Genomic DNA, 20520 nt, shown 5'->3' on the forward strand with positions numbered 1-20520 from the left:
CGTTCGGGCGGCCGTGAGCGGTCCTGGTGCTTGGCGGCCGTTGGCGCGCATGCGCCCCGCGCGCCCCGCACTGACATGGCCGTCGCCCGGGTCCTTGCGTCCGCCGCGCGCCGGCCGTTAATAGGCATGCTCCCTGAGCGCCCCGCACCGACATGGCGGCCGTCTTCGCTGGGGTGACTTTAACTCTCGGTTTTCGGTTATAGCCGGCCGGCGCTCACTTGTCTTCAGGAAGCTCGGAGCCTTTGGTGGAGCCGGGGAGAGGAAGGGTGGGTGCAAGAGTGAAAGGCGAGAGGGGACTGCAGGCATCCGGGTCGGCTCCTGGCCAGAGCAAGATGGCTGAGGGCGAGCGGCAGCCGCCGCCAGGTAAGGCCGGCGGGGCCAGGCCGGGCCGGGGTCGGGTATGGTGGGGGCGGTGCCAGGTGTGGAAGGCTCAGGAGGGCGAGAGTCATGACACGGAGGAACTGGAGGGGCAAAAGCTGAGGGGCCCCGAGGACGGACTGAGTTGAATGGCCTTAGGGGAGAGGTGGGTGGTGGGGCGCCGCTGGGGAGGGAACCAGGGGCTGCAAAGGGGTGGTGATTGGGGCGCAACTCTGGGTTTTGTGGGAGTCCAGGCTGCCCGAATGCTGGGTGGGCAGCGCCGTGGTCATAAGGGGGCCTTTTGCATCTCTGGGCAGCGCGTGCTTAAGTAAGCTGTTGACTCGGTGGGAAAGCTGCCAGGGAAGGGGGCGAAAGTGATTCCGGAGGCTGCCGTCTTTATTAGTCGCTGCTTAGGGGATGGGGTGGTGCTCGGTGGGCCTGCGCCTGCCTCGCCTCCAGTTTCGGCCTCCGCGTCCTGCTCACCCCTCATCCTCCTACTCTCTGGTTCCAGTGCCTGAGAATTTATTGAGGGAAACTGCCCGTGGTGTCTAAATCCCTAATTTTAAAAGGCTGGTTGTGCAAGGAGGTTAGTCTCTCTGGCATCTCCTTCGGTAACTCTTATTTACCCTGTAGCCTCTTTTTAGTTCATCTTAAATAACTGGGATGGAGGTGCTACGGAAGGATCTTAGAGACCCCTTTTTTGAAGAAGGAGAAGGCTGTTTGCCGACCTACCTTGAACTAAGAAGGACTGGCCATAGATAACTTTTACATTCCCGACAGAGGCAAATAGGTTGGCCGACCAAACACAGCTAATGTTTTGAAAGCATTTGATATTCTTGCTATCCTGTCTCCAATTTTGTGGTCCCTGGGAAGGTCTCAGGAGGGAGAAATGTTGAAAATCAGAAAAGGCATCCCCTCCATGCCCCACAAAAGAGATGAACAAAGAGCTGGGTTCCGTTTCTTACGACATTCAAAACCAGACATTTATTTTGTACAAAACCTCTGTGTGTGTGCCCTTAGAACAAGGATGTCCAGGCCAGGCGCGGTGGCTCATGCCCGTAATCCCAGCACTTTGGGAGGCCGAGGCGGGCTGATCACCTGAGGTCGGGAGTTCGAGACCAGCCTGACCAACATGGAGAAACTCCGTCTCTTCTAAAAATACAAAATTAGCCGGGCGTGGTGACACACGCCCGTAATCCCAACTACTAGGGAGGATGAGGCAGGAGAATCGCTTGAACCTGGGAGGCAGAGGTTGCGGTGAGCTGAGATCGCGCCATTGCACTCCAGCCTGGACAACAAGAGTGAAACTCCGTCCCCTCCCCCCGCAAAAAAAAAACAGGGGTGTCCACTCTTTTGGCTTCTCTAAGCCACATTGGAAGCAGAATTGTCTTGGGTCACACATAAAATACACTAACACTAACGATGGCTGATGAGCTAAAAAAAAAGTCGCAAAAAAAAAAAAATCTCATAATGGTTTTGTGTTTCTTTTTTTTGAGACAGTGTCTCACTCTGTCCCCCAGGCTGAAGTGCAGTGGCGTGAGCTCGGCTCACTGCACCCTCTGCCTCCCGGGTTCAAGCGATTCTCCTGCCTCAGCCTCCTGAGTAGCTGGGACTACAGGTGCGCCACCATGCCTGGCTAATTTTTGTATTTTTAATAGAGACAGGGTTTCACCATATTGGCCAGGCTGGTCTCGAACTCCTGACCTCGTGATCCGCCTGCCTCGGCCTTCCAAAGTGCTGGGATTACAGGCATGAGCCACCGTGCCTGGCCTATGTTTTAAGAAAGTTTACAAATTTGTGTCCGGCTACATTCAAAGCTGTCCTGGGCTGTGGGTTGGACAAGCTAGCCTTAGAAGTTCTGGTGATGACTCCGGGCACAGTGGCTCACACCTGTAATCCCAGCACTTTGGGAGGCCGACACGGGCGGATCACTTGAGGTCAGGAGTTCGAGACCAGCCATGGCCAACATGGCAAAACCCCGTCTGTATTCAAAATACAAAAATTAGCTGGGTGTGGTGGCACACGTCTGTAATCGCAGCTACTCGGGAGGCTGAGGCAGGAGAATCACTTGAACCCAGGAGGCGGAGGTTGCAGTGAGCCGAGATTGCTCCACTGCACTCCAGCCACTGCACCCCAGCCTGGGCGAGAGAGCTAGACTCCATCTCAAAAAAGAAAAAGTTCTGGTAAGGACATCAGGAGATAGGAGATATAAGGCAACCACTGTTATCAGTGAGATGAATGTGTCCCTGAAGATGAGTGGGGGTGGGGAGTGGGAGGAGAGAGAACCTGTGCCCTGAAAGAGAGGAAGGCTCAGGGAGGTTATCCATGGCTGGAAACAGCCAGGTCCCTGGTTGTGGTCCTTTTTTGAGATTTGAAACAGAACTTTTGGGAACAGCTGGAAATAACTTCTTCTTTTTAGTTTTTTTTTGAGACAGAGTTTCACTTTGTCACCCAGGCCAGGGTGCAGTGGCGCAATCTCAGCTCACTGCAACCTCCGCCTCCTGAGTTCATGCGATTCTCGTGCCTCAGCCTCCCGAGTTGCTGAGGCGCCCACCACTGTGCCGGGCTAATTTTTTGTATTTTTAGTAGAGATGGGATTTCGCGGTGTTGGCCAGGCTGGTCTCGAACTCCTGGCCTCAAGTAATTCACCCGCCTTGGCCACCCAGAGTGCTGGGATTACAGGCGTGAGCCACTGCGCCCGGCCGAGAAGTTCTTAATGTAATGATGAAAACTTTGGATTTTGGAGTCATACATATCTGGCTCTGCCTGGCAAGTCACAGCTCTGTGAGCCTCAGTTACTTTTCTCTTTTTTAAAATTTCTTTTTTTTTTCCCTAAGAAAAAGCCTCAGTTATTTCTTAAAATAACTATAGGCTACTATACTTTCTTCATAGAATTATAGTATGTGTTTTATAAGAAGATGTGTGCAAAGCATGGGACATAGTAGGCGATCAGTAAATGCTGATTGCCCTTATCTTTTTCAAAGTTTCAAAGTTGTACAGGTTGAACATGTAGACGAGTTTCAAATGGCCGATGATAATGCTGTATATTATAGTCTTCGTTGGGGGGCTTAGGAAGGAACATTTCTAAAATTCTGAATGTTGATTTTATACTGTGAGGTTGTTGGGAATCCACTGTCCCTTGGAACCTATGTCTCTATAACCTGAGGCTGGAGAGACTGTGGGCGTGACCTCATTTATCACCATCCTGCCTTTGAAGGCTTGTTTCTTTGATTTGGGATTGTGTGTTCTGGCAACTTGTGTGTGTTTCATCAGTAATTTGTTATAGTGCTTCCTGGTAAGGTAGCCTTTTCCCAAACATGGACTGGCCTGAAGGCTCTCTTCCTGTGAAATATCCCAGTTAAATAATGTCAGGAGTGCCATCCCTTTTTTAATTTTTATTTTTTGAGACAGAGTCTCACTCTGTCACCCAGGCTGGAGTGCAGTAGCATGATCTTGGCTCAGTGCAACCTCCGAGGAGAGCTGTCCCTTTGCAGAGAATGGTGATCTCACACGTATAAAAGGGCTGTATGTTCCCAAAGATTATTTCCAAGTTGATTATTTGGAATGTGGGACACATTTTCCCATAAAAGCAATGTGGTTGGGTTACTAGTCTGACCTACAAAGCTTTTTATTTGGCATCTTAGTTGAAGTGCCAATTTACTAATAGCAGGGGGCCTCAGTTTTGGGTTCTGGGAACAGAGCTTGCAGGACAGGTGGGAGGAGGAAGAGAGCTTCTGATCTCTTTCTGGGGCCTTGGTTTGAGTTAGGCAGAGATTTGTCTTTCTCTAAACTCAGGTTCTCTATCCTTCGCCTTAGGTCTCCAAGTCCCCTGGCACTTTTCTTTTCTTCAGTTCCTCTCCAGACAGTCTCTATTTCTCCAAATGTTATATGTTCCAGAAACTTCTTAGGTCCCTGTCCCTTTTTCTCCATGTGGCTGATATCAGCCAGGTTTTAGGAGGAAGGCAGGGGGACAAATTTATACCAGATTGTGAGTGATTGATAGTCCTTTACTCTTCCACTTTAGGGAGAGTTTGCATTTTTTTTTTTGAGATGGAGTTTCACTCTTGTTGCCCAGGCTGTAGTACAGTGGCGTGATCTTGGCTCACTGTAACCTCTGCCTCCTGGGTTCAAGTGATTCTCCTGCCTCAGCCTCCCGAGTAGCTGGGATTACAGGTGCCCACTACTACGCCCGGCTAATTTTTTTGTATTTTTAGTAGATATGGGGCTTCATCATGTTGGCCAGGCTTGGTCTCAAACTCCCGACCTCAGGTGATCCACCAGCCTCCGTCTCCCAAAGTGCTGCGATTACAGGCCTGAGCCACTGCGCCTGGCCAGCTGCCTCCTGGGTTCAAGTGATTCTTCTGCCTCAGCTTCGCGAGTAGCTGGGACCACAGGTGTGTGCTACCATGCCCGGCTAATTTTTTTTTTTGAGACGAGTCTCGCTCTGTCGCCTGGTCTGGAGTGCAGTGGCGCGACCTCGGCTCACTGCAACCTCTGCCTCCTGGGTTCAAGCGATTCTGCCTGCCTCAGCCTCCTGAGTAACTGGGATTACAGGCACTCGCCACCACGCCTGGCTAATTTATTTTTTATTTGAGGCGGAGTCTCGCTCTGTTGCCCAGGCTGGAGTGCAGTGGCACGATCTCGGCTCACTGCAAGCTCCGCCTCCTGGGTTCACGCCATTCTCTCACCTCAGCCTCCCAAGTAGCTGGGATTACAGGCATGCACCACCTCGCCCAGCTAATTTTTTTTGTATTTTTAGTAGAGACAGGGTTTCTTTTTTTTTTTTTTTGAGACGGAGTCTTGCTCTGTTGCCCAGGCTGGAGTGCAGTGGCGCGATCTTGGCTCACTGCAAGCTCCGAGTTCCATGTTCTCGCCATTCTCCTGCCTCAGCCTCCCTAGTAGCTGGGACTACAAGCACCCGCCACCACGCCCGGCTAATTTTTTGTATTTTTAGTAGAGACGGGGTTTCACCGTGTTAGCCAGGATGGTCTCGATCTCCTGACCTTGTGATCCGCCCGCCTCGGCCTCCCAAAGTGCTGGGATTACAGGCGTGAGCCACTGCGCCCGGCCACACCCGGCTAATTTTTGTTATTTTTAGTAGAGACAGGGTTTCGCCATGTTGACCAGGCTGGTCTTGAACTCCTGAGCCCAGGTGATCTGCCCACCTCTGCCTCCCAAAGTGCTGGGATTACGGACATGAGCCACCTCACCTGGCTAATTTTTAAATTATTTGTAGAGATGGGGGTCTCCCTGTGTTGCCTGGGCTGGTCTTGAATTCCTGGGCTCAAGCGATCCTGCCGCCTGGGCCTCCCAAAGTGCTGGGATTACAAGTGTGAGCCACTGTGCCTGGTCTAGATTTTATTCTTTCTACAAGTTATAAAAATTTCCATTATGTGGGCATATAATTAATTACACATCATCTTATCAACTGATATTTGGGTTGTTTCTAATTTTTTTTTGTTTTCAAGACAGGGTCTTGCTCTGTCACCCAGGCTGGAGTGCAGCTCACTTCAGCCTCAGCCTCCTGGGCTCAAGTGATCCTCCCGCCTCAGCCCCCGAGTAGATAGGACTACAGGTGTGCACCACTACACCTGGCTAATTTTTGTATTTTTTGTAGAGATGGGGTTTGGCCATGTGGTCCAGGCTGGTTTCAAACTCCTGGACTCAAGCAATCTGCCTGCCTCGGCCTCCCGAAGTTTTGGGATTACAGGCGGGAGGCACTGTGCCTGGCCTAGATTTTATTCATTTTATAAGCTATGAAAATTTTTATTTTGTGGGCATATCTTTTTTTTTCTCTTTTTTTAATTTGAGACGGAGTCTTGCTGTGTTGCCCAGGCTGGAGTGCAGTGGCGTGATCTCAGCTCACTGCAACCTCTGCCTCCTGGGTTCAAGCGGTCCTTCTGCCTCAGCCTCCCGAGTAGCTGGGATTACAGGTGTGCGCCACCATGCCTGGCTAATTTTTTGTATTTTTAGTAGAGGTGGAATTTCGCTATGTTGGCCAGGCTGGTCTCAAACTCCTGGCCTCAAGTGATCCACCCGCCTAGGATTCCAAAAGCGTTGGGATTACAGGTGTGAGCCACCACACCTGGCCTCTTTTTTTTTTTTTTAAGACAGTCTCACTCTGTCACCCAGGCTGGAGTGCAGTGGAACAGTCCAGCTCACTGCAAGCTCTGCCTCCCCAGTTCAAGCGATTCTCCTGCTTCAGCCTCCCAAGTAGCTGGGATTACAGGTGTGTGCCATCATGCCAGGCTAATTTTTGTATTTTTTAGTAGAGATGGGGTTTCAATATGTTTCCCAGGCCTGGTCTGGAACTCCTGACCTCAAATGATCCACCTACCTCAGCCTCCCAAAGTTCTGGGATTACAGGTGTGAGTCACCATGCCGGACCTGGGCATATCGTTATTTACCCATTGTCTTATCAACTGATATTTGAGTTGTTTCTTTTTTTTTTTCCCCCCGAGATGGAGTCTTGCTCTGTCAACCAGAGCTGGAGTGCAATGGCACGATCTCAGCTCACTGTAACCTCTGCCTCCTGGGTTCAGGCAATTGTCCTGCCTCAGCCTCCTGAGTAGCTGGGATTACAGGCGTGCGCCACCACACTTGGCTAATTTTTGTATTTTTAGTAGAGATGGGGTTTCACCTTGTTGGCCAGGCTGTTCGAACTCCTGATCTCGTGATCTGCCTGTCTTGGCCTCCCAAAGTGCTGGGATTACAGGTGTGAGCCACCACGCCCAGCCTATTTGGGTTGTTTCTAATTAATAAAAAAATTTTTTTATTTGAGTCAGAGTTTCACTCTTGTTGCCTAGGCTGGAGTGCGATGGCACGATCTTGGCTCACTGCAACCTCTGCCTCCTGGTTCAAGCAATTCTCCTTCCTCAGCCTCCCAAGTAGCTGGGATTACAGGCATGCGCCACCACATCTGAATAATTTTATATTTTTAGTAGAAATGGGGTTTCACTATGTTGGTCAGGCGCATCTCCAACTCCTGACCTCAGGTGTGATCCACCCACTTTGGCCTCCCAAAGTGCTGGGATTGTAGGCATGAGCCACCGCGCCCCGCCTAAAAATTTTTTTTTTTTAAAGTAGAGATGGGGTCTTGCTGTGTTGCCCAGGTTGGTGTCAAACTCCTGGACTCAAGTGATCCTCCCACCTGGGGCTCCCAAAGTGCTGAGATTACAGGTGTGAGCCACTATGCCCAGCCTTTTTTTTTTTTTTTTTTGATGCATTAAACACCTTTGTGTATACCTTTGTGTTTCCGTGAGCACATCTGAAAGATAGATTACTGTAAGTAGACCTGTTGACTCATTGTGTATATGCAGTTTTTTACTTCAAAAGATTGTCCCCTTAGGAGGTCCTTCCCACCCACAGAGCGGGACAATTCTTGTTTCCTCTTCCTGGAATCTTGTTTTGTTTTTATTGAGACAGAGTCTCGTTCTGTTGTCCAGGCTGGAGTGCAGTGGTGTGATCTCAGCTCACTGCAACCCCCACCTCCTGGACTCAGGTGATCCTCCTGCTTCAGCCTCCGAAGTAGCTGGGACTACAGGTATGCAACCACACCCAGCTAATTTTTAAATTTTTTTTGTAAAGATGGCGTTTTGCCAAGTTGGCCAGCCTGGTCTTGAACCCCTGGCCTCAAGTGATCTGCCTGCCTTGGCCTCCCAAATTGCTGGGATTAGGTATGAGCCACCACACCTAGCCAGATGTTTTTAATTTGCCAACCTTATCCAGAAAGAGAAATCACATATAATTTACATGTCCGTGCTTATTCAGGAGGTTGGCAATTTATTCCAAATGTTTACTGCAATTAGGTTTTTTTTTTTTTTTTTGAGACGAAGTCTCGCTCTGTTGCCTGGGTTGGAGTGCAGTGGCGCAATCTCGGCTCACCACAAGCTCCGCCTCCCGGGTTCACGCCATTCTTCTGCCTCAGCCTCCCAAGTAGCTGGGACCGCAGGCGCCCGCCACCATGCCTGGCTAATTTTCTTGTACTTTTTTAGTAGAGATGGGATTTCACCATGTTAGCCAGGATGGTCTCGATCTCCTTACCTTGTGATCTGCCTGCCTTGGCCTCCCAAAGTGCTGGGATTACAGGCGTAAGCCGCCGCACCTGACCTGTTTTTTTTTTCTTCTGTGAATTGCCTGTGTATGTCTGAAACATCAACTTGGTTTTATTTTTCTAACGGTTCTGCTCTGGTGGGGAGAGGGAAGGGAGGGCATGGTTATTGAAGGGATTGTCAGTATTGCCCTTCTCTTTCCTCCCCAGAGTGAGGGAGGGCAGGAGGCTGGTGGGTTTGGCTTAACAAGCCCTTACTCTGTCCTGGAAGTATGTGTCTGGTTTATTCTAAGGCTCAGGTGTTGGAGTCCTGGTTTAAAAGTGAGAGAGAGGCCGGGCGCGGTGGCTCACACCTGTAATCCCAACACTTTGGAGGCCAAGGCGGGTGGATCACCTGAGGTCAGGAGTTTGCGATCAGCCTGGCCAACATGGTGAAACCCCGTCTCTACTAAAAATGCAAAAATTAGCTAGGCATGGTGACACACGTCTGTAATCCCAGCTACTCAGAACACTGAGGCAGGAGAATCGCTTGAACCCGGGAGGCAGAGGTTGCAGTGAGCCGAGATTGCGCCACTGCACTCCAGCCTGGGCGACAGAGCGAGACTCTGTCTCAAAAAAAAAAAAAAAATTAGCTGGGTGTGGTGGAGCGTGCCTGTAATCTCAGCTACTCAGGAGACTGAGGCAGGAGAATCGCTTGAAACCTGGAGGTGGAGGTTGCATTGAGCCAAGATCGTGTCACTGGACTCCAGCCTGGGCAACAAGAGCAAAACTCCGTCTCAAAAAAAAAAAAAAAAAAAAGGTGAAAGGGAGTGTGTGTGTTGTAGGGGAGGATTCTATTTACCTGTTTGTTTTTTCATTTTTTTTGGTCAAGATTCTTCGGAGGAGGCCCCTCCAGCCACTCAGAACTTCATCATTCCAAAAAAGGAGATCCACACAGTTCCAGACATGGGCAAATGGAAGCGTTCTCAGGTACCCATGGTGTCTGCACTTCAGGGTTGGAACTGTGGTGAGAAACTTGGGCTTTTCAAAGACAGTGGTTTTCCTAGCATGACGGGCGGTGAGTTCCTGGCCCTTCTTGCTCTTGGAGCCTGAGTTTTCAGAAGCTAGGGAGAAAGGTGACAGGGGAGCTGGCTGTCCCTTCCCTTCAGAGGCAGTACTCAGAGGTGCTTTATCAGGAAGGTTGCCTACTTTTTCAGGCTGCTGCCAGGGTAGCCCGGGAGAGTTCCGCTCCTGGTTCTCATAAGCCATTTCCCCTTGAGTGTTGCTGTATTGGCTGAACATGAGTGTTTGAAATGATGGAGCGAGTCACTTTGATTCTTGGCTGCAAGTAACAGCAAGTGTGGCAGCCAGTGCCTCAAGGGGAGAAGAGGCTATCTCATGGAAACTTTGGCCAGGGATATGGCTAAGCCTGTAAATACCTGGGAGCTGGGACCCAGAGCACTGGGCACAGACTGGCTTTCTCTGCTGCTCAGCTGAAATGATGGGCAGAAGATAACTACTTGTACCTCCCAGGCTTCTGGTACAGGCTGTGGAAAGACAGACTGAGCAAAAGAAAGCCAATTTCAATTTCTCAGGGAAGGCCTCTGGCCCAGTTCTCGTCAGGCTCCTGCTCCCGGCCTGGTGAGCTGGGCTGGAGAGTGTTGCTCATGCAGAAGGCCGGGCACAGGGGTCCTCGCATGCCGGGCAGATTCTCCAGGAGACCCACACCCTACAGCTTCTATGCCTTGTCCTCACTGGGGCTTGGGGCCATCTAAGCCTGTCTGATTCCTTTTTCACAAGCCTACCCTCTCAGTATTTGGAAATGGTTATCATGTCTTTTCTGAATCTTCACCAGGATCAACAGTCCCTTCAGCCTAGGGGGCAGCTTGGTCCCTTCAGCTGCTCAAAGGATATGGTTTCAGTCCTTTCATCATCTTGGTTGCTTCACCTCAGAGCATCTCAATGTCAGCACTATGGACATTGGGGGGCAGATAATTCTTCATTGTAGGAGGCCGTCCTGTGCCATGTAGGACGTTTAGTAATATCTCTGGCTTCTACCCACTAGATGTTGGCAGCATGCCTTTCCCCAGCTGTGACAACTAGCATTGTCTCCAGATCTTGTCAGATCTTCTCTGAGCCAGGTTGCTCTAGTTGAGAACCTGCTTCTTTGTCTGAATCCAAATGTGACACTTCCTTTGCTGCTTCTCATCCATGTGTTCCAGTGTAGCTGCAGTCAGGACAGGGGCTCAGACTTGCCCTGGTCTGGGAGAGTTGCTTTGGAGAGGCCTGGCCTGCTGGGGGTCATCCTGTGGCTGGCAGGAGGATCTTGGTATAGGAATACTTCCTTCTAGATATCAGGGCTTGTCTCAGGGCTTACTGTGGACACCCCGGCTTGGATAAGGAGAAAGGAAGAAAGAGAGAGGAAAAAGGGATGAAGAAGAAACAAAACCAATCAGGAGTCACTTATTCCCAGGAACTGCCTCTGTAGGGGCCTGCACCTCAATGCTATTTTTTTTTTTGAGACAGGGTCTCACTCTGGCCCCCAGGCTGGAGTTCAGTGATATGATCATGGCTCTCTGCAGCCTCCACCTCTTGGGCTCAAGCAGTCCTCCCACCTCGGCCACCTGAGTAGCTGGGACCACAGGCACGTACCACCACAACTGGCAAACTTTTTAATTTTTTGTAGAGCTGGGGTCTCATTATGTTGCCCAGGCTGGTCTCAAGCTCCTGGGTTCAAGTGATCCTCCTGCCTCAGCCTCCCAAAGTGCTAGGATTACAGACTTGAGCCACAATACCTGACCCTCAGTGCTTTCTTATCCCTGTGTTGGGTGTAACTGCAGCCCAGCAGGGAAGAAGAGTGTCTAGTTGAAAGCTGGGAATGGTTGTGTGGGGAGACCTGTCTGTGGCAGGCATCTGCACTCCAACTAGACAGCCTGGCCTGCCTTTGGTGGCTGATTGCTGGGGGTGAGACACTTGGTGGTACTCCTTGAATTCCTGGTGGTAGAGCATCATGGACAAGCATGTGCCCACTCAGCTTTGAAGTTAGGCTACTGGGTCCTAGCTCCATGTCTAATGATATCTTGGTCTTGGGAGACCTTGGGCGGATCACTTCTCTTGAAATCTTGGTTTTCTCATCTGTAAGATGGTGCCAGCAGTGTCTACCTTATAGGGCTATTGTGTAAAAAAACTGCTGGCAGCAATAGTGAGTACTTGGTTCACTCTGGCTGGAGATCAGCGTGTTGCTGTGGTCACTGTCTTGCCAGCTTTTCTGGAGGGTAGGGGTCGGGTATTTGGCATTACGTTTCTCCTTCTCCTGCTATTGGGTTGGGAGTCAGGGTCAGGAGAAGTAGAAAGCTCGGAGCTCTTTGGTAACCTGGTGGAGCTCGGGGCAGGTGGGGCGGGGGGGTCTGCCACCCCTCTCCCCATCCCCATTCTCCTCTCTGTTTGGTAGGCATACGCTGACTACATCGGATTCATCCTTACCCTCAACGAAGGTGTGAAGGGGAAGAAGCTGACCTTCGAGTACAGAGTCTCTGAGGTAGGCCCAGGAGGAGCTGCTGCAGCAGCCTTTCCAAAAATAGCTCCAGAGTCACTGGGTGCGGTGGCTCACGCCTGTAATCTCAGCACCTTGGGAGGCCGAGGCAGGCGGCTCACGAGGTCAGGAGATCGAGACCATCCTGGCCAACATGGTGAAACCCCATCTCTAGTAAAAATACAAAAAATTAGCCAGGTGTGGTGACGGGCGCCTGTAGTCCCAGCTACTCAGGAGGCTGAGGCAGGAGAATGGCGTGAACCCGGGAGGCAGAGCTTGCAGTGAGCTGAGATTGCGCCACTGCACTCCAGCCTGAGTGACAGAGCGAGACTCTGTCTCAAAAAAAAAAATAGCTCTAGAGTCTTCTGGGCTCACTGCCCACCACGGGGCCAGAGCAGAAAATAAGATCGCCCAAATACACGTGCACTTCACATTTTCATGTCTATATTTCTAATTTTTGAAATCTGTGAATAGATGGATATTTATAAAATTGAGATCAAGGTAAATATGCTGTTTTGTAGTTAGTATTTTTGCTAATTGGTTTTATTCTTTCTTTTTTTTTTATTTTGAGACGTAGTTTTGCTCTTGTTGCCCAGGCTGGAGTGCAGTGGCGCGATCTCGGCTCACCAAAACCTCTGCCTCCTGGGTTCAAGCGATTCTCCTGCCTCAGCCTCCTGAGTAGCTGGGATTACAGGCGTGTGCCACCACACCTGGCTAATTTTTTATTTTTAGTAGAGACGGAGTTTCTCCATGTTGGTCAGGCTGGTCTCAAACTCCTGACTTCAGGTGATCTGCCTGCCTTGGCCTCCCAAAGTGCTGGGATTACAGGCATGAGCCACTGCGCCTGGCCTGGTGTTTTTATATAACTTTTGAAATTAAAACAGATTACAAAACAGTAAATGTGCTCACTGGAGAGATCAGTAATAGACATGTGTGTGACATTCACAGCAGAGCTGATCTCTCCCTGTGTTTCTCGTACCCAGCTTCCAGGGCAGCACCTCCTGACAGTGGTCACCCAGGAAAGCAAGAGCTTCTCTTCTCCTGCAGTGAGCTGTGCCCTCATTCATTTATCTTATTTTATTTTATTTTTAAATATAGAGACAGGGTCTCACTATGTTGCCCAGGTTGGTCTTGAACTCCTGGGCTCAAGCAGTCCTCCTGCCTTGGTCTCTCGAAGTGCTGGGGTGACAGATGTGAGCCACCATGCTTGGCCCCTCATTTATTTAAACAGCCCCCTATCTTCAGACTTTTAGGTTGTCTTGGTAAACATTGCTCCTCGCATATCATTGCATCCCCGCACATAGATCTGTGGGCCTTGTTTCTGAAGGATTCATTCTTAGACGTGGAAATGTGGAGTCAAAGGGCACATGCATTTTTTTTTGTGTTTGGGTTCACACTGCCTGGTGGGTGCCTTTTGGACGTTGTTTCAGAGATAGTTTTGTTTGTGTAGAGAGGGCAAGAGCTGAGGGGAGGCAGATACTGATTGGCAGGTGTGGCCTTACTGGCTGTTTGCTTTTGCTGGATGCTGTCTCCCAGGGCTAGGACCTAGGCCTCCAGGAGCCTCTTGGGTTCATGTCCCACCTTGAGTCTCTTATCTCAGACACCAGGGCCTGAAGGGCCTCCCTTTACTTTGGCCTACCCAGCTCTCTAGCCACAGCCTTGGGCCTGTTGGGTAAGATGTAGCCCTGCCCTGGCCCAGTTTCTCCACCTGCCCCAAGATTAACACTGTGTGCCTCACCCTCATACCCGGCCCCTGGCAGAGCTGCCTATTGCTGGGCTTGTCTGGCTATTAGGTGACCTAGGTCCTGTTCTGTCCACTTCAGGAGAACCAGGCCTGTGCTTCTGGTAGACAGCCTTCCCTTGGGAGCCAGGCCCATTAGTGGCTTTTTGGGTTCCTTTTGGGCTCACTCAGTCCTCTGGGACTGAGGCTCTGGGTGCAGGATGGCTGGGGAAAGAGGGGGTTCCTCCTGGAGCCTGTGGTTAGGGATGTTCAGCTGTGCTCAGTGGGCCAGGAATGTCGTGGAGGAAGGCTAATTAAAGGGGAAGGTTGTAATTACCCCAGCAAATCCTTAGCTGCCAAGTCCCCTAATTGCCCGTGGCTTTGATGGTAGCCATCCACACCAAGCAGGTATTGTCTTTTTTTTTTTTTTTGAGTTTTTCTTGTTATCCAGGCTGGAGTGCAATGGCATGATCTTGGCTCACTGCAGCCTCCACCTCCCAGGCTCAAGCGATTCTCCTGCCTCAGCCTCCCGAGTAGCTGGGATTACAGGCGCCCACCACCACACCCGGCTAATTTTTGTATTTTTAGTAGAGATGGGGTTTCACCATGTTGGCCAGGCTGGTCTCAAACTCCTGACCTCAGGTGCCTTGGCCTCCCAAAGTGCTGGGATTGCAGGCGTGAGCTGCTGCGCCCGGCCCAGGTATTGTCTTAGCTCAAGGGCTGTACTTTGGCAGGATTGCAGTGTGGTTACATGCTTGGGTTCTGGAGTCAAGCTGGCTAGTTTCATCACTTGTGAATCATTTTTGACCCTCTGTTTCCTCATCTGTAGAGTGGTAAGAGTCAGCAGACTAGTCATGGCCCCCTGGGGAAAATTCACTGAGATCCCACGAGTAGTGGTCTTTTGCATAGCACCTAACACATACTAAATAAATACTTCGATTGTTATTAGCTATTGTTACCATTAGGCATTAGTCAGTTCTAATTTTCAATAGTGTTGTTGCATAGAAAGCTAGCTTTTGGCTGGGCGCGGTGGCTCATGCCTGTAATCCTAGCACCTTGGGAGGCCAAGGCGGGTGAATCACGAGGTCAGGAGTTCAAGACCAGCCTGGCCAACATGGTGGAACCCCGTCTCTACTAAAGATACAAAAAGTTAGCTGGGCGTGGCGGCAGGCACCTGTAGTCCCAGCTACTTGGGAGGTGGAGTCAGGAGAATCCCTTGAAACCCGGGAGGCGGAGGTTGCAGTGAGCCAAGATGGTGCCACTGCACTCCAGCCCAGGCGACAGTGCAAGACTTCGTCTCAAAAAGAAAAAAAAAACTAGCTCTTATTTTTTTATTATTTATTTATTTTTATTTTTATTTTTGTTTTTGAGATGGAGTCTTGTTCCCCAGGCTGGAGTTCAATGGTACGATCTCGGCTCACCACAACCTCCGCCTCCCGGGTTCAAACGATTCTCCTGCCTCAGCCTCCTGACTAGCATGTGCCACCATGTCCATCTAATTTTGTATTTTTAGTAGAGATGGGGTTTTTCCATGTTGGTCAGGCTGGTCTCGAACTCCCGAACTCAGGTGATCTGCCCGTCTTGGCCTCCGTAAGTGCTGGGATTACAGACGTGAGCCACCGTGCCTGGCCAGCTAGCTCTTATTTTAAATGATGCCTGTCCTCCTCTTATGGGGGTTAACATTTTCGATTTTTGCAAAATAAATGTGATAGGAGATTTATTTTTGTTGTTGTTCTGTTTGCTTTTTTAAAACTTACAAGGGGGCAAAATTCAAAAATGGTCAGTAAAATGTTAGGGAAGATTTTACTGGTCCTTGAAATCCAGAAAGGAAACACTGGCCTAGGGAGAATGGGAGAGCTGAAGTTGTTCTTTGTGCCTCAAAGGTGTTTCAGCCCCAGTTCCCTTTCAGCCCTTCTCTCCCAACACAGCAAACAATAGAGGCAGCCCCTACATTCAAAAAGCCCTCTCCTGAAGAGGAGCTGGGAGCCTTTGAATTATTCATTGGCCCAGCTGAGCTAGCAGCTGGGGCCTGGCTCCTGTGACTCCGTCTTCTCTGTCCCCTTCAGTGCCTCGCCTAAGACTGAGATCCCTGGGGAATCGGGGGCTGACTGGTGCTTCCTGGGGCCAAGATGACTGTGCCATCCATTGTAAGCCTGTTTCTGCATGGGTTAGGTCTGGCCTGTGCTTATCAGCCATTCCTGGTTTTTCACAAAGCCAGGCTCTGGCAGCGCTCTCACATTTCAGCAAGGCAGCTTTATGCCATCCTAGCCCTCTGCCTTAGCCAGGTGTAAAGGGAAATTTCTCCTCTTACAGGCTACTTTTTCTGTCCTCCCATGCCCCAAGCCTAGATAAAGGGGAGATAAGAGAGAGCAGCACTCAGGGCCGGTTTCACATATGCAGCTGGGGGCATGGCCAGCCTGTTTCGTTAGCTTAAGCCTGCCTCTCCCCAGGTACATACATAGCTCTTGGCTGAGTCTTTGCACATGGCAGGCCTGGTCTGCCTTGCCTTCCCAGGCGCAACTTCTCATGTGGGCATCACCCTGCTAGTTCCTACCCAGTGCCAGGATTTCCTGTAAGTTTCTTATACCGTTTGTTTCCATAGACACAGGCAAGATCCACTTCCTGGCAGGGACTCTTTTCTCAGGACTGAATGGCTGCAGATAGCCTCCGCATTGTATTTTCCACCAGCCCTGGTGCTGGGCTATTTCTACAAGCCAACCTGGAAGGAGCACCTTCTAACTGATCTTTGGGTTGGATAGACAGCCACCCGATTTCTTCATTGAGTAACATTTTATGTGCCAATGCTGCCCGCACCTCTGACTCCGATTCTACTTCTTGGTCCCTGTCTTCTGTGGGAAAGGTGTAGGGGGATGGGATCTCAAACTCTGCCACCCTACAAAGCATTGCACACGATGACCTGGCATTTCCACAAAGATTGAGTTGCAAGCTGATTTACCATAGCATTGTGTATGAAATAGGTAGTGAAACAGGTGGAAATAACCCAAACATTTAACAGTGAGGAATTAAATTAATTATAATACAGTGGCACGATGAAATGTTATTCACTTAGTAAAAGTTGTCAAAAGATTATGTTTATATGTAGATGTGGAATGAGGTTCATGAGGAAAAGGAGCAGGCTGCAAAGCAGAATGTGTCCTGCGATGAATGTATACCATTACCCCGCGCCGGGCACTGTGCACCTTAGGAGGTATTTATCATCAGCCCCATTTTTTAGACGAAGAAACTGAGAGGCTCAGAGTTAGTCACTTGCTCAAGGTCTCACAGCAGCTAAATGGTGTTTTAGCTGGGGTTTGAATCCAGGCCCACCATGCTAAACCATATAAAACACTATAAGAAGATAACACAGAAGGGTATGTTAAAATGTTTAGTGTAGGCCAGGCACGGTGGCTCACGCTTGTAATCCCAGAACTTTGGGAGGCCGATGCAGGTGGATCACTTGAGGTCGGGAGTTTGAGACCAGCCTGACTAACATGGAGAAACCCCATCTCTACTAGAAATACAAAAATTAGCTGGGCGTGGTGGTGTGCACCTTTAGTCCCAGCTACTTGGGAGGCTGAGGCAGGAGAATCGCTTGAACCTGGGAGGCAAAGGTTGCAGTGAGCCGAGATTGCACCACTGCACTCCAGCCTGGGCAACAAGAGCGAAACTCTGTCTCAAAAAAAAAAAAAAAAAAAAAGTTTAGTGTATTTCTGGGTGGCAGGATTACTGGTCATTTTCATTTTCTTCTGTTTATATTTCTATTTTTTATGATGAGTAGGTATTGCATACTGAACAAAAGGCTTCCATAAAGTCTTTTTAAAAAGATGTCAGGGCTGGAGTTAGCTTGTCTATAGCGGCAGCCCATGGGTAGGCTGCCTACAGAAACCAGGTGCTAAAGCCACCCAGTCCCTGTCCCATCAGCTTAGCGTGCTTCCCTCTCTGGAAAGCCCATCATGCTCTCCTGACCCTCCTTTATATTCAGGACAGTGGGGAAGAAAGAGGGATGGGGGAGAGTTGCCAGTAGGGGCCATGCCAAGGGGTCATTGTCTGGCAGCAGTGGACTTCCCTCTGTGGCTAAGCGGGAGCCACTTGCTCTGTAGCTTGGACCCCTCTATTTTGCCTCCACAGGCCATTGAGAAACTAGTCGCTCTTCTCAACACGCTGGACAGGTGGATTGATGAGACTCCTCCAGTGGACCAGCCCTCTCGGTTTGGGAATAAGGCATACAGGACCTGGTATGCCAAACTTGATGAGGTGAGGCTGCCACAGGACAGGCCAGGGACTGGGCTGGCAGTGAGGGTGGTTCTGGCACCAGTTGGGGAAGGGCCTGCATTGTATAGCACTTCTAGGCATATACAAATCTCAGTTTGTTAAAATGTCAATTTCACTTAGCAAAATTACAAATGAGTTTATACTCTGCTTGGTCATCTTCTGGGAAACACGACTGTGCATATACGGCCCTCTGCACTACAAGGCTGTTTATTAAGTCACTGTATTACAGCAAATTGGAAGTGTTCCAAGTATCCATCTGTAGGGGATTATTTAAATAAATTAGTCCATCAATATCATGGAGTACTGTGCAGCTATAAAAAGGAATTTTTTTTATTTTTTATTTTATCTTTTTTTTTTTAGACGGAGTCTCGCTGTGTTGCCCAGGCTGGAGTGCAGTGGCGCAGTCTTGGCTCACTGCAAGCTCCACCTCCCGGGTTCACGCCATTCTCCTGCCTCAGCCTCCCGAGTAGCTGGGACTACAGGCACCCACTACCACGCCCGGCTAATTTTTTGTATTTTTCGTAGAGACGGGGTTTTACCGTGTTAGCCAGGATGGTCTTGATCTCCTGACCTTGTGATCCGCCCATCTCGGCCTCCCAAAGTGCTGGGATTACAGGTGTGAGCCACCATGCTCGGCCCCAAAAAGGAATTTTTTTCATAGCTGGGCACGGTGGCTCATACATGTAATCTCAGAATTCGGGGAGGTTAAGGCAGGAGGATCACTTGAGCCCAGGAGTTTGTGAGTAGGTTGGGCAACATAGCAAGACCCCGTTTCTGCAAAAAATAAGAAATGGTGCTGCACACCTTTGGTCCCAGCTGCTTGGGTGGCTGAAGCAGGAGAATGACTTGAGCTCTGGAGTTTGAGGCTGCAGTGAGCTATGATGGAGCCATTGCACACCCACTTGGAATGCTAGCTGCATACTCCATGGTGTGGATGGACTAGTCTATTGAACTGATCCTCTACTGATGTTTTTATTTTTGAATCTTACGAAGGTGTTACCTGTTCAAAGCAAACAAAAATAAAAATGCAGGATCTCAGACCCTGTCTAGAAAAGCAGAGTCTACAGGTCTGGGTAGGGACTGGGAACCTGGATTTTTACCAGCTTTCCAGGAGATGCTCATGCCAGTTGTCTACAACTGAGCTTAAGGAAATCTGGGTCCTAATTGCTCTGGCCCAATATTTTCACATAGAGCAGAGGGGAGGACTCAGGACCCAGTGAAGTGCTGTTCCCAAGAGACGCCCGGGCCTGCCTCTGGACTCTTAAGATGGTACATGATCTTTTTTTTTTTTTTTTCCTGTTGTTCAGGCTTGAGTGCAGTGGCATGATCTCAGCTCCCTGCAGCCTTGACCTCCTGGGCTCAAGCAATCGTCCTGCCTCAGCCTCCCAAGTTGCTGGGACTATAGCATGCGCCACCATGCTTGGCTAATTTTTGTATTTTTAGTAGAGACGGGGTTTCATCATGTTGGCCAGGCTGATATCGAAATCCTGGCCTCAGGTGATCCGCCCACCTTGGCCTCCTAAAGTGTTGGAATTACAGGTGTGAGCCACTGCTCCCAGCCTTAAGTTATATCTTAAAGCTGACAAATTATAGCTTTACAGCTTGATGGATTTTTACATGTTTTTACTCATGGACTCACCACTCATGCCAAGTTTTTTACCCATGGATTCACCACTCATGTCAAGCAATAGAACATTCTAGCTGGAGTGCTCCCCTTCCCAATTGATATCGCCCAGATTATTCTGATTTCTATTCCATAAATTGATTTTTTTCCATGTTTCTGAACTTTGTATAACTCTCTGGCTTCTTTTGCTCAATGTCATGTCTGAGATTCATCCATGTTTTCATGTCTAGCTATAGGTCTTTTTCTTTGCTGTGTAGTATTCTATTGTATGAATATACCACAATTTATTCATTTCACTGTTGATGGACATTTCCATTGCATTTCCACCTTTTGGCTACTCTAAACAATGCTGTTGTGAAGATTCTTCTGCATGTCTTTTGATGGCACATGACACAAGCCCTTGCTGACCTGAGAGTGTGAAGGAAAGTGGCCTGTGTGGGAATCATAGCACTGACCTTCCAGAGTCTCTGTGGGGCTCCAGTGAGTTACCACATGGGAGGGTTGAGGCTTTTTTCCAGATTCCTCCTGTTTTGCCCCTAGACTCTTGTGCCGTGGAAAAATCAGTTGATGATAAGCCGCCTGGGTAGTCTTCTGCTGTGGAAGAATAAATGCTGTCCCTCCCCTTCCTTCTGTTGCCTGTCAGAACAGGAACCAAGCTGGCCTGGCATGGCAGTGTGGGCCCCCAGTCAGGTGCTGCCCCTGGGCACCTGCCCACTGGGATGCTGCTTAATATGCTGCCACCACTTTGTGTCTCTTGTGTTACCAGGAAGCAGAAAACTTGGTGGCCACAGTGGTCCCCACCCATCTGGCAGCTGCTGTGCCTGAGGTGGCTGTTTACCTAAAGGAGTCAGTGGGGAACTCCACGCGCATTGACTACGGCACAGGTATCTGCTGCTTGTGGGGCTCTGTACTTATCTAGCTTCACTGGTTTCTCTTTTGGGCTTCAGGTGGTCTCTGGGCCCTCTGAGCAAGAGAGAGCAATCAAG

The 20520-nt window shown here is 49.7% G+C and overlaps 1 protein-coding gene across 9 annotated transcripts in view; it reads left to right on the forward strand.

Annotated features, from left to right (window-relative positions):
• PTPA (protein phosphatase 2 phosphatase activator) overlaps positions 1-20520 on the forward strand; it is a 59988-nt gene that overhangs the window by 396 nt on the left and 39072 nt on the right. For 3 of the 9 annotated variants that reach the window (XR_008668583.2, XM_031014800.2, XM_031014798.3), the window contains exons 2-6: positions 204-363; positions 9279-9376; positions 11838-11924; positions 17767-17892; positions 20301-20418. Coding sequence is in view for 7 of the 9 variants with exons in the window: in XM_031014800.2 (XP_030870660.1) it covers positions 204-363; positions 9279-9376; positions 11838-11924; positions 17767-17892; positions 20301-20418 (589 nt within the window). In the remaining 2 variants the exon portion in view is untranslated. Of the gene's footprint in view, positions 1-63; positions 364-7807; positions 7901-9278; positions 9377-11837; positions 11925-17766; positions 17893-20300; positions 20419-20520 lie in introns of those variants that run through there. The other 6 variants (XM_055351315.2, XM_055351313.2, XM_031014799.3 and 3 more) reach the window with 4 other exon arrangements.

The sequence above is a fragment of the Gorilla gorilla genome, chromosome 13 (genome assembly GCF_029281585.2).
Source record: "Gorilla gorilla gorilla isolate KB3781 chromosome 13, NHGRI_mGorGor1-v2.1_pri, whole genome shotgun sequence".
In the NCBI taxonomy this organism is placed as follows: Eukaryota; Metazoa; Chordata; class Mammalia; order Primates; family Hominidae; genus Gorilla; species Gorilla gorilla.